At 46.6% G+C, this 14,175-nt stretch overlaps 1 protein-coding gene across 3 annotated transcripts; it reads left to right on the forward strand.

The window, feature by feature from the left end:
- The first annotated feature begins 2,602 nt into the window (after positions 1–2,602).
- Positions 2,603–11,753, forward strand: LOC133506231 (uncharacterized). Of its 3 annotated transcripts, XM_061830164.1 has the most exons (11): positions 2,603–2,720; positions 2,864–3,012; positions 3,094–3,247; positions 4,118–4,453; positions 6,225–6,506; positions 7,509–7,532; positions 7,611–7,712; positions 7,804–7,834; positions 7,910–7,959; positions 9,192–9,226; positions 11,451–11,750. In XM_061830164.1, the coding sequence occupies exons 1-11, from the start codon at positions 2,660–2,662 to the stop codon at positions 11,538–11,540; spliced, it is 1,314 nt and encodes a 437-aa protein (XP_061686148.1). In that variant the 5' UTR covers positions 2,603–2,659; the 3' UTR covers positions 11,541–11,750. The 3 variants fall into 3 exon arrangements, 2 of the variants coding, with proteins under 2 accessions (XP_061686148.1, XP_061686149.1); XM_061830165.1 differs by lacking the exon at positions 9,192–9,226 and having other exon boundaries at positions 11,451–11,753; XR_009796433.1 differs by lacking the exon at positions 9,192–9,226 and having other exon boundaries at positions 7,611–7,834; positions 11,451–11,511.
- The last annotated feature ends 2,422 nt before the right edge of the window (positions 11,754–14,175 follow it).

Here is a 14,175-nt window from a genome sequence, read left to right on the forward strand (position 1 = left end):
CCGCTTCTCCTCCGCATTGAGCGGAGCCAGATGAGGTGGCTGGGGCATCTGATTCGGATGCATCCCGGACGCCTCCCTGGTGAGGTCTTACGGGCATGTCCCACCGGAAAGAGACCCCGAGGACGACCCAGGACACACTGGAGAGACTACGTCTCTCAGCTGGCTCGGGAACGCCTCGGGATCCCTCCGCAAGAGGTGGAAGAAGTGCCTGGGGAAAGGGAAGTCTGGGTATCCCTGCTGAAGCTACATCCCGCGCGATCTGACCCAGAAAAGCGGTCGAAAATGGATGAAAGTTCCAGTCAAACTAGATGCACTGAAAGAAATCCTGTCAACGTGTCTGACTTGAAAGCGACACCGTACAAGCGCACATATATATATATATATATATATACCGTACAGCCATTTCCCATGACGGCGGAAAGCTTCCCCACGGAGCTAATCAGTGTCCCGCACAATGATTGGCCGATGGCGGTTGCGCACAACACCGGAAAGCCGAGTAGCCGTGTGTGTGTGTGTGTGGGTGTTGCTGAAGCGTGACATGCAAGGAGACAGCTCAAGCCGTGCGGGGGATGCTGAAAAAGATCCACATCCCGGCGCTTATTTAGGTTACGTGAAGGGTTATCGGCTCATCGACAGTATAAACAACATTCACCGCACGTTCATTCGGCGCAAATCCGTTCATTTCGCATGCCGCTTGTCCTCGTTTGGGGTACAGCTGGAGCACGGAGGCGGGGTACCTAAATCGACACGCATTCACACTTGTGATTGCAATTCATCTGCCAATCACGTTTTTGAAATATGGGAGTAAACGTAAACAATCCGTTGCCCAATAACAAAATGGCAACAGTCTTGTGCCAGCTTTGGGAAGAATAGAAACATTAACCTTTGTCTGTTCATTCTTTAAAAATGTATTCTCTCTTTCCTGCGTCATTTTTCTGAACTTTGAGGCCGCATCTTAAGCCTGCAAATCTGTTCTGGTGAACAAACACTTTGATTGGCTCGTTCCAAGTCAACAGGACCTCCCTTAAAGTAAATAGATATTGAAATGAAAAATACAGATAAGATTATTCATATTTATGTCTATATGAAAAAATAAATATGACCGCAAAGTTGCGGAAGTCTCATTCGACATCCAAGTGGCCATATTGGCTGCATTTACTGTCCATGATGTCACCCCGGACCATCGCCATTTAAAACGCGCCGTGGCCCCTCCTGTAGGACACGCCCCTTCAGACACGGAAGCTCTTTTCAAAGAAAACATCTCACAACCGAGTGAAGTGTCCGGGGCAATATTACCCTATTGTTTCGAGACATATTTCGATGACATGCGGATCACGGCCAAACCACCTCCCTGCCCTTTCCACCTCCGCGCGGTGGTGATAAACGCCCACTTGGCTCATTTCCACCGCGGCGACAAGCTACCCTGGCCGAGAAAGGCCGGTGGCATGCCGTGGCCGGACCGGCCTTGTCCGGCAGCGATCCACAAGGCCTAGGAGGTCGTCCTTCTGCTCACATCGACACATTTAGCAACTGTGATTTATGGATTACGCCCCCCCACCCCAACTATTGTTTTTTTTTTTTAGTCGCTGTATGCACAGCTACCTGTCATTTGGAACCCACGGAGCTCTCGTCCTTTGCACCCGTGCAATCCATTTTTTCCACGACGAACCGGGTCTCTTGCAAACTTACGAAGTGTAAATCCATCCTCCCGAGCGTTCGAGCAATATCCAGCGATGCAACGAGCCGGCATTTTGGCTAACACGAAGGAACAACGAGCTGCCTTGCCGGAGGGAAATCTAACAGAAACAAACGAGTCCACTTGAGGGCGGTTCTGCCACGTACATCACTTCCTGCTTCTTCTCCAAAACAAATCCTTCGAGAGGATTTTCATGGCGGGAGTTACGAAAAGCCAGAAATGTCAAAATCATATTTTGTGGTGAAAAAACGTGTGGGTCCATGTCAGCTGCTGTTTTTTCATTAATAACATACTAAAAATCATCCATTTCATGACAGCGGCACTTTAACGTCACGTCTAGCTCCTTATAGACGTCGTGATAATTGATTGACAGCTGAGTGGGGTGTGGCTTGCGGACACGACCAATCGCATTTGGATTGGAGACAACTGCTAGACTTGACCAGATTTTGAAGCCTCATTACACATTTTTCACACTTCCTTTTATCTAACTATTCAAATTTGTCAGGATTGTTAACAATATTTCCCTCGTCGTCACTCTCATTTTCACTGACATGGTTTTTGTGCCGTCCCCGCACCAGGAATAGAAAGGTCACCCCAGCACCACCTTTCTGGACCAGCCGGGGCACTGACGGAATTGCCCCCTGGTGAAACATCGCAAGCGTCTGAAGCAACGATGCGTTTTAACGGACGGAAGAAAAGACGACGGCGGGCCTGCTACATCCTTCCGACCGTATCACGCATCCGAGCGGCGGACTCCACACAAAAGGAAGTTTACAGGTTCAACCCCCTCCATCACAACACTGCACATGACTTAAGGAGGATGTGTTACAAAGCAGAGAGAGGAAGGGGGGGTGGGGGGGGTGGGGGGGGACAAGAGAGAGAGAGAGAGAGAGAGAGAGGGAGAGAGCAGCCTTTACTGGAGTCACCTTCGACCAGCCAGACTTCTTCTTGCGTCATTCAAAGATGCGGAGTGGACAATCACTTTGGACACAAACGCTGGTACTAACTTCTTTACTACTATGGGGTAAGCGACACGGTCCAAGACCCAAACCCGTCCATTTCTACCTACGGTTTTTCGGTGTGCTTACACGTCGCATGGCCGCACCGTTGCTTCATCTCAAAGGGGAACTGATTCCTGTTGCGTCACGTCCACTTTGTTTGCCTCAGAAACCCTTCGGGCTTCCGAGTCCCCCGTCAGCGTGCCGGCACCTGAACTCCTGATCCACTCGTCGTCCGGGGACTCGGTGGTCCTGGTTTGCCGGGCCTCAGAAGGCCATCGCGGGGTTCTCTTCAAACTGTTCAAATTAAGGGATGAGGTAGGTAAAAAAAAAAAATCCGTTTTTTGGGAGGGAAAGTGTTGCGTCTACTTGATTGCGAATGTTCATCATTCCTTCAAGGTGGACTCAAAGGAGCTGCCCCCCACTGAGGAGGTCCTCTTCACTGTGCAACGCGGGGGGGCAACAAAATCGGAACTCTTCTGCTGTATGTATAAAAACCAGCAAGGCCTCTACAGCGCTGCCAGTCCTTATTTTTCCGTACAACCTCTAACGGGTAAGTGCGACCCACTTGTATACAATACAAAAGTCAAATCGGCCACTTTTTACGACTTTATAGACTGTACATTAAAAAAAAAAAAAAAAGTAAATCAATGCGCAATGATTTTACTGGTACTTGTGGCATGAAATAATAAACACACCCATCCGGTGCCGTTGCACGCAGGTGCTCCCTGTGTTGTCTCATTGTGCTCTGCTCAATGTGTGATGTACTTTTTACATCCTGCATTTCATACCGCCCACTCACGACATCAAACAATGCACGCTGCAGACGGTTACGGCGGGAGGTTTGGCCCACAGCTGCGGTGAACCGCGGCAGGATACCCGCGGCAACGGCGCACGAAAAGGAGGGCGAAATATGAAATGCGTTATTCCTCGGGGTGTCTCTTTTATGCGCCGCCAGTACCGAACGAATTGGCGAGAATTTTTTTCCGTGGGTAGCGCGGTGGGCTAGGGCTACAATTGGCACAGGGGACAGCGGCGGCGTTATGCTAGTTTGACCATATTTGCTGCTGGTTGCCAAGTGACCAAAGGGGAAGTGGCCTGGTTCCCTTTCAGGCTGGGTTCAACACAGTAATCCACAAGATTCAGGGTCAGCTGCTTCCATCCCAGAAAAAAAAATGCACACTGAAAGATTAATTGATTACCCTTATTGGCTGGTGATGAGTCCATGCTGCAGGGCGCCTCTTGCCCTACTCCACGTCAACATAGATCGGCTGCTGTTCACTCACAACGCATAATGTTGATTTCACCTTGCCGAGATGAAAAATGAAGATTCATGGGGGAACATACAAACCCAACAACTGATGAATATGATGTTGGGCGCTTGCCCGCTGTTCAAATTGCGTATTTTGCTTCATTTGTCCAGATGTTGTCCCCACGACGGGCGCACCCACCCTGCCGCCTCCGATCTTATCGGTGGAGCCCTCGGGCGGGACGGTCGAAAGCGGCGACACGTTGCACTTCCGCTGTTCCGTCCCAGCACTTCAGTCCGCCCACAAACCGAGCGCCTTCATTTTGCTGAGGGCGGCCTCGGGCGGAGACTCCGTGATCAGTCAGCACCGCGATTCCCAAGTGGGAACGTTCAGCGTGGGGCCGGTGAAGCAGGGGGAGGGCGGCGAGTACGCCTGCTTCTACCACATGACCAGTGGAGAGGACGTCGTCAATTCGACCTTCAGCAACAAGATCCAAATCATGGTCAAAGGTAATTGAGACCGGCTGTCCGTCCATCTTAACCAGTATATTACGAATGTAAAGCAGTTCATCTGTCCATCCACCAACCCGTCCATCTGTCGAGGGTCTTCTTCTTCTTCTTCTTTTCCTTTCGGCTTGTCCCGTTAGGGGTCGCCACAGCGTGTCATCTTTTGCCATCTTAGCCTATCTCCTGCATCTTCCTCTCTAACCCCAACTGCCCTCATGTCTTCCCTCACCACATCCATAAACCTTCTCTTTGGTCTTCCTCTCGCTCTTTTGCCTGGCAGCTCCATCCTCAGCATCCTTCTACCAATATACTCACTCTCTCGCCTCTGAACATGTCCAAACCATCGAAGTCTGCTCTCTCGAATCTTGTCTCCAAAACATCCAGCTTTGGCTGTCCCTCTAATGAGCTCATTTCTAATCCTATCCAACCTGGTCACTCCGAGCGAGAACCTCAACATCTTCATTTCTGCCACCTCCAGTTCAGCTTCCTGTTGTTTCTTCAGCGCCACCGTCTCTAATCCGTACATCATGGCCGGCCTCACCACTGTTGTAAAAACTTTGCCCCTCATCCTAGCAGACACTCTTCTGTCACATAACACACCAGACACCTTTCGCCAGCTGTTCCAACCTGCTTGGACCCATTTCTTCACTTCCTGACCACACTCTCCATTGCTCTGTATTGTTGACCCCAAGTATTTGAAGTCGTCCACCCTCGCTATCTCTTCTCCCTGTAGCCTCACTCTTCCCCCTCCACTTTTCTCATTCACGCACATATATTCTGTTTTACTTCTGCTAATCTTCATTCCTCTCCTTTCCAGTGCATGTCTCCATCTTTCCAATTGTTCCTCCGCATGCTCCCCGCTTTCACTGCATATGACAATATCATCTGCGAACATCATGGTCCAAGGGGATTCCAGTCTAACCTCATCTGTCAGCCTATCCATTACCACTGCAAACAGGAAGGGGCTCAGAGCTGATCCCTGATGCAGTCCCACCTCCACCTTAAATTCCTCTGTCACACCTAAGGCACACCTCACCATTGTTCTGCTGCCATCATACATGTCCTGTACTATTTTAACATACTTCTCTGCCACACCAGACTTACGCATGCAGTACCACAGTTCCTCTCTTGGTACTCTGTCATAGGCTTTCTCTAGGTCCACAAAGACGCAATGCAGCTCCTTCTGACCTTCTCTGTACTTTTCCACGAGCATCCTCAAGGCAAATAATGCATCTGTGGTACTCTTTCTAGGCATGAAACCATACTGTTGCTCGCAGATACTTACTTCTGTCCTGAGTCTAGCCTCCACTACTCTTTCCCATAACTTCATTGTGTGGCTCATCAACTTTATTCCTCTATAGTTCCCACAGCTCTGAACATCCCCTTTGTTCTTAAAAATGGGAACTAGAACACTTTTCCTCCATTCTTCAGGCATCTTTTAGCCCGCTAATATTCTGTTGAATAAGTTGGTCAAAAACTCCACAGCCATCTCTCCAAATTGCTTCCATACCTCTACCGGTATGTCATCAGGACCAACTGCCTTCCCATTTTTCATCCTTTGTAATGCCTTTCTGACTTCCCCCTTAGTAATCATTGCCACTTCCTGGTCCTTCACTCTTCATTCTTCATTCCATCTGTCGAGGGTATATCCATTTATTTAACTGTACATCAGTCTGCCTCGCCGTCTGTTTTCCCCATCAAACTGGCTGACAAGCTGTCAGCCATAGAACTGTTCAACTGTCAGTCTGTCCATTCTTTCGGGATGCGTTTCCAGGTGATCTTCCCGCCCCCACCCTCGTTCTCCAGCACCACACTCAAGTGTGGCACATGCTCTGCACGGGCTCCCCGTCGTACCCCGGAGCAGTGTTCACCTTGTACCTGGTGGACAGCCGACTTCCCGTCGCCAGTTACCACGTGCCGGTCACCAGCCATGAGACCGCCTTCCCGGTGCCGGTGCAGGACACGCTGTTGGCCTTGTACCAGTGCCAGTACAGCGTCCTCTTGGGAGGGAAATGGACTAATTCCGAACGCAGCCGCCCGCTGGCCATTTCCAAAGGTACCGATTTTTGAGAGCGCATTGCCTACTTCGTGGTCACTGGTAAACTGGAGCCTCCCCTGACTTGACTTTGGGCAAGAGGTGGAGGACACTCTGGATAGGGTGCCACCTACCCTCAGGGCACAAACTCCAAAATCAACAAACATTTAGGCCCCCGGCACAGTAAGTGATGGAACTGAAACTAACTGGAGAACCGCAAATATATAGAACTGGAAACTCTTCGCAACGCAAGTTATTAAGGGCTGCAAATCTACAAATGTGCTGCAATAGAGTCTTGAATGAATCTAAGGCAGCAGTTCCCCATTCTTGGCCCACGGCGGTCTGGACTCTCCCCGTCTTCGCGATGCTCTTGACGAGCGTATGCGCGACCGTATCTGTGTTAGCGTGAGCGAGGCAGAAAGAGAGCGAAAGCAACGATCCAGAAGTTGAACGCTTTGCTATTCGGGCAACGCCGATCGGCGACCTAATTGAATAAACGGGGGAAAATGGACTTACGGATTGATTCAATCCGGCAAGGGTCAAATATTCAGAATACTGTAGCAGTCAAGGTACGTACGGTCTACAGTGCAACCCTCGAAGGACAATCGCTGACTCAGGTTGACCTCAAATTGGTTCAAATTTAGAACAGATAAAAAATGTAGGCGGCACGGCAAAAACATGCATTCATTGGAGACACCAATTTGCCCCAAGGTGCGATTGTGAGTGCGGCTGTTTGTCTCGATGTGCCCTGCGATTGGCCGGCGACCAGTTCAGGGTGTACCCCGCCGCCTGCCCGTTGACAGCTGGGATAGGCTCCAGCACTTTCCGCGACCCTCGTGAGGATAAGGGCTACTGAAAATGGATGGATGAATCTTAGGCCGATGCCAAAGGTCAGCTGGGCTCGACTCCTGCTCACCCGTGACCCTTATGAGGATAAGGGCTACTGAAATTGGAGGGATGTTTGTTTTTAAGGGAAATTTGCATGGATTCAAGTTTAATCTCTTCTCTTCTCCCCCCCAACAGGTCTTCCTCATGCACCATCACCAGGTAGTGTTATCGGAACAATGAGAGCAGAGCTCCGTTGAATGACATAACTGCATTCATACATGCGGCCCGTGTGTGCAGACGTGTCAGCTGTCGACTGGCCTCTCATACTTGGTTCCTTTTCCGCTGTGGTGCTCTTCCTTTGCTCACTTGGCCTCCTGCTGCTGGTGGTGCGCAAACGAGGTATTGCCCCCAGCTCCGCCTCCTTCGTACGTACGCCATCCCGCTTCTCGCATTTGCGCGGCCTCACGCGTTGTTCTCTTTTTCCCCGAAGTCAAAGCAGCATCTGATAAAAAGAAGGAAAGGTACCGACTCAAGCACAGCAACGCGACTGTCATTAACATCGCAGAAAAATGAAACAAGTGTGCTTTTTTATTTAGGATGGAGGCAAAATTTTGGACTCAAGTTCACGCCAAGGATCATGTTGTTGGTAAAGCTCTTTCCAATTCCTTTTCGTAGAATTTGATGCAGTTGGACACTGATTCCCAACCACTGTGCAAACATATTCACTTGATTGGATAGAAAATTATTGATTGTACATGACTATTAATGTGGCGGCACGGTGGATCAGCTGCTAAAGCGTTGGCCTCACAGTTCTGAGGAATCGGGTTCGATCCCGGACCAGTCTGTGTGGAGTTTGCATGTTCTCCCCGTGTCTGCGTGGGTTTTCTCCGGGTAGGCACTCCGGTGTCCTCCCACGTCCCAAAAACATGCAACATGAATTGGACACTTTAAATTGCCCCTGAGTGCGGCTGTTGTCTGTCTATATGCCCTGCGATTGGCTGGCAACCAGTTCAGGGTGTACCCCGCCTCCTGCCCGTTGACAGCTGGGATAGGCTCCGGCACTCCCTGTGACCCTTGTGAGGATAAGCGGCTAAGAAAATGGATGGATGGATGGATGTTCATCTAATCCAGTGATGGATAATGACAGGCAATGTTCTTCCACTAGATGGCAGAAGGTGCTTTATTAGTTGTATCCACTTTGTTGCCATTCATATAACAAAAGTCATGAAATGAACAGTATAAAATTTGTAAATTCAGATATATGATGGTCAGTCTACAGCATATATATATATATATATATATATATATGAAGAGTTCAGACGCAAAAGCAGATACATCCATTTTTGTTGTTTCTGTAGATTCTGTTATTTATATCCATCGATCCATCCATTTTCTTTGTTTGCTTATCCTCACGAGGGTCATGGGAGTGCTGGAGCCTATCCCAGCTGTCGACGGGCAGGAGGCAGGGCACACCCTGAAACTGGTTGCCAGCCAATCACAGGGCACATAGAGACAAACAGTCCCACTCACAATCACACCGAGGGGCAATTTAGAGTGTTCAATTAATGTCGCATGTTTTTGGGATGTGGGAGGAAACCGGAGTGGCCGGGGAAAACCCACGCAGGCATGCGGAGAACATGCAAACTTCACACAGGGGGGGGCCGGGATTCAACCCGGGACCTCAGAACTGTGAGGCAAACACTTTACCAGCTGGGCGACCGTGCCACTTTTTGATTTATATAATATATACATTTATTTATCTGAACTTTTCATATATATAAATATTTACCATTTTACATTTTTCTATGTGGTCCCATCCACCTTGGGAGACACACACACACACGCAAATTATTATTATTATTATTATTTTTTTTGCAGACCTAACCCTCAGGTGTACCAGCGTTACCTCACAGGTAATTATTAGTCAGTTATAACGCCACTTGCCAAAGCTGACAAATACTGCATCCTCCAATCTGCTGTAGATCTGCCAATAATTTCCGCCAACCCTTGTACAAATACAGAGCGTCACGTAATTTTCAGCGTCAACTCTCTCAAATGATAAATCATACCAACCTGACAGTCAAGGGCAACACGATCAAGTGTAACTGAATTACCGGCATTCCTTTGACTACTTCTCGTATTACAACAAGGAGGCGGCAGTTAGCAACATTGCTAGTGCTAAAACGACACGAACGGCATTTCATGTTGTGCCAGCGTTAGATAGCTGGGGTGTCAAATTCATTTTTATCGCGAGCCAACATTGTAGTTACAGTTTCTGTCAGACGGCCAGTATGACTGAAACCATGAAAATATTTAATTGACCCAACTTATTTACAGATTAAAGTTAACTACTTTTGGAGTCAGAAATCAAGGGTCATAGGTTTTTCAATAATTGTTGATGTTTGGTAACACAAAAATCCTTGCAATATCTCAATGTAATCAATTTGAAGTTTTGGTACAGATTTGAACAAAAACAAAAACCAAAGTTGATACACATGGTTTCACCTGACAAATAAGCCGCATCTGTCCCCTGGCCTTGAGTTTGACACCTGTGCTCAAGAGCATTGCTTCAAACCCTAATTTAGCACCTATGCTATTGCTAACAAAGGTGAGAAGGTGATTAGAATGAACGCTAGCCCAATCACAGCACGACAGGTCTCCTGACGTGGTTAAGGGATGATTAGGACGGGTGCTAGCACTAATGCAACAAGGAATGGATAGGTTTCCAATGACGTCTCCACAGTCCCAGGATTCCCTTGGACCAATCGGATAAATTAACAATAGATAAAAAAAAAAAACTTCACGCTTCACCTATCAGCTGTGTTCTCTGACCTCTATGACGCACAGGATGGCATAATTGCAAACCTATCCATATCTCTACCATTTTTGGATTCATGCTAATGCTAATGCTAACAGAACATGCAAATAGCAAAGGTGGCAAGTGGCACCTTTATGGAATTGTTTACAAAAACATTTCATTGAAGAAAATGTACAAAGCAATTACTTACGAAAGTTTTCCAAAGCCCAGACTGCTCTTCCCACCAATAAAGTTCCATTTGAGTTCAGTTTTTTAGGGGAAGTGATGCTGTTTGAAACGTTACAGAAATTAATAATTTTGGCCACTCAATTTGTAGGACAACTCAAAATTTCAGACCAAATAATAGCATTGGTGGACATTTTTAGCTTAAACCTGTCAGCCAAATGAGAACAAGAAATCGGCAATTTCCTGCTGCCTCCCCTGCGTCTAAAATTCGCACCGATGATGATGACGGCTGGCAGCTGCGTTGCAAGAAACTCCGCCCACTGATCACCTCTGCAACGCAAAGACAAAAAAAGTAACCAGCAGAGGGCAAAACAAGTCGGGACTCGACACAGTCATCAGAATTTCAGCATTGCTAGCGTGTTGTACTCGGGTTGACAACATTTCGAAAGACTCGTCCGTTTTAGAAAATCTCATCATGTCGCTCCTTCTAGCATTTGCGTCGCAGAATTAGCATCGATGGTAATTGCTAGCACTGACGCATGAACATCGATTGTGAGGAGAAATTTGTGGCGATCTTCCAATGTGATGAGAACATAATTAGCTTCGAACCTAATGATGAAGACACAAAACAGAGGTGTCAAATATATGGTCCACGGGCCAGAACCGGCCCGTCAAAGGCCTCTATTTTGGCCCACGAAGAGGGAGAACGCATTCAACTGTAATGATTTGCACCAAAACAATGAGGAACAATTTGAATTGCTGTTATTTATGGATTTTGTCGCCACAAATATTGTGGTCGGGTTCACTTGAGATCTAATTGGGGTAAATGTGGCCCACGGGCTAAAATGCGTTGGACAGCCTTGACGTAAGAGGTCTTGCGTGGCGTGCTCGCACGAGCATTACTGGATCACTGCTCAGACACATCTGCTTGGACCAGCCAGTGTACCATCAGATCTTTGAAGTTGTTTTTTTATTTGTTTAAAGGTCTGCTTTAGGCAGAACCTCCACATCCAAAAGTGAAAATCCCCTCAACCCGAGTGAGCGTTTACCAAACGCAGAGATCAACTTGAAGCGATGCTCCAGGAAATGCTTTCATGCCGGCTCGCTCGCAGCCCGTGTTGCGATTGCGTTGAGTTTGTGCACGTGTGTTACAGGAATGGGTCGGCGGTGACGCGGGCGTCGACACCACCTCCAGATCCCCAATATGGACCTCCCACTCCACATTCACAAACCCCATCCATTAAAAATAGTCTCTCCTTCAATCTCTTTTTTTCCCCCTTTCTTTTTTTTGTCTCTTTGTATATTTATATTTTACGATTGTGCGTCTGTGTAGCATCAGCTGGCTTTAAACGCAGTAGGACAGGAAAAGCAATTTCCTTACTTCCTGTTTCATGTGGAGAGACACGCTTGTATCATTAAACGGGATGTGTTGTTTTTGTTTTTGTTTTTTTACCTGCCGCTGCGCCACTGTGACTGAATAAAATCTGGCAAGTTTGCTTGTGACGATGACAAGGTGGAAAGTGTTTATTATTCATCACTAAGTATAATAAATGTATATCTATGACAATTCTATGACAGAGTACCAAAAGAGGAACTGTGGTACTGCATGCGCAAGTCTGGTGTGGCAAGAAATATGTTAGAATAGTGAGATGTGCCGTAGGTGTGTGGTAGGAAGAATTTAAGGTGGAGGTGGGACTGCATCAGGGATCCGCGCTGAGCACCTTCCTGTTTGCAGTAGTAATGGATAGCTAAGAAGTAAGTAATCAGAGTAAAGGACTGTGACCCGAGTTGTGCAGATGATTTTGAAATCTACTTGGGGTTTAAATTTTGTGAAACATCCAGCAGAGGGTACTGTTCATGGACAATATCACAACTTTGAAACAAACTCTCATGAATTGACCCCTCCGTACAGGGCACTTAACCACGCCTCCTGAAGTGACGTCACTCCACGTGCGCTGACGTAAGACAAACAGTAAAAATGGCAAATACAATACAATACATTCTGAACTGAGAGAGACGCCATGCTTCTGATTTCATTCAATCATTCACACGTAGCAATGTTATGCTAGCGGAGAACGTCTCATTCATTTATACAAGACGTGTATTAAAAATTAAATTTAGGGCATATCTTCGTGCAAACACAGTCTGCTTAAGCTTCGGCCACGAGCCAGCAAGAAAGCGACACGTTTGTGCAGTCCGATCATCGCTAAATATCGCTCAACAAGGAATAAGTGTGGCAATCGTTCGCACGTAGCAGTGTTATGCTAGCGAAGAACTTCGAATTCATTTATACGAGACATGTATTGAAAATCAAATATAGGGCATACCTTCGTGGAAACACGTGTGTTCCGGTTGATATTAGATGGATTTAGTTGATGATGCGGTCTTCCACAAAGTTTGATCCAGCGAAGGCATTTTTCGTACTGGGTCTTCGGTTTTGGAAAGGGTACGAATGGAACTCCACCAACTAGCCTTTCAGGATACCCGTCGTCACTATTACAAAGTCCGTGACTACACCTCTTATCCATATTTTTTGTTAAACAACCCAAATACGCGATAAAACGCTAACTAAACCTATACTGGACCATGCAATGTTGTCTGAGAAAATGGCGGGAGCAAAAACGGGCTTTGGTCTATGCAGATCTCTGGCCTCTGATTGGTCAGTGACGCGGATTGCGCAGTATCCACGGAGGGGTCAATTCCGCATCACGTTCTTGATAGTGACCAAAAAAAAAAAAAAAAAGGAAATACGGTAACAGAACCAGCAGTCGTCGTCCGTGCTTGTGCACAGCGACAGGACAACCAAAAAGGATCACAAAGGTCATCTTGTGTTTTTTTCGCTGGAGGGGGGGAGATGCGCTTTCCGCCTCATTTTGTGCGTTCTTATGCCGGACGATAATTCAGCAGTAAAGGTCACTTAATGGACTTTGTCGCGCGGCAGCGGGCCAGATTTTATTGCTGCACTTTGTTGACCGAAAAGAGCAGTGTGGAACCTGAAAACCAAAAAATGAAATAAACAAATGGGGGAAAAAAAAAAAACCATCCACTCACTAGTCAATTTATGTACACCTGCACAGTGTCACGAGCTTTAATAATTTAAAAAAGCTGCACCAAAAATTACAAGCAAGGAAAATAATGTCTCCTTTAATGTTAATTAACGTCTTGAGTTTCTATTGAGATAATTAACAAATCATTTTCAATTCTTGTATTGTGCTGTGTGATTCGTAACCATCAGCGCAATCTTGTTATCATAAACATATTGTTCCATAGATTCTACATTATATTGCTACCACCATTAATACTGTGGGCAAGATACTGTGATGAGTTGCTCTGATATTCATAAGAGCAAACATTGTACAATCACCGTATCATGATACTATTGATATCATTGTGAAAATATGAGAATAACCTCGTGAATAAAAGTTCATATCACACTTTATATATCACCGTATACATGATACAGTAAATATTGTAATTGTACTGTGAGTTACTCTATTATTCTTAAAACTTGCTGGGACTGACCGCTGCACCGTTGCCGTGACAGCAATCATCACACAAACGCTGCATCGATGATACTATTAATACAAATTTGCATAATCGCTGAGTGACTGTTGGACTAAGTCACGAGTAAAATTCCACGATAATACTGTGTTGAGAGTCTCTCTGTGATTCCTCACCTTAAAAACCAATCGTTCTATGATAGGCGTATCATGATACCATTGATATTATTGTCAAACTATTGTGCCGATATTATAACCGGCTTGAAAAATGGATGGATGAATGTATTGTGTTATTCCTGACATTGGAAAATTTTGCAATTTAATCTTATGATGAATTGCTGTGAGCTTCTCAGCTACTACGAGCGACCATTGTACAATT

This window comes from Syngnathoides biaculeatus, chromosome 9, assembly GCF_019802595.1.
Source record: "Syngnathoides biaculeatus isolate LvHL_M chromosome 9, ASM1980259v1, whole genome shotgun sequence".
Lineage (NCBI taxonomy): Eukaryota > Metazoa > Chordata > Actinopteri > Syngnathiformes > Syngnathidae > Syngnathoides > Syngnathoides biaculeatus.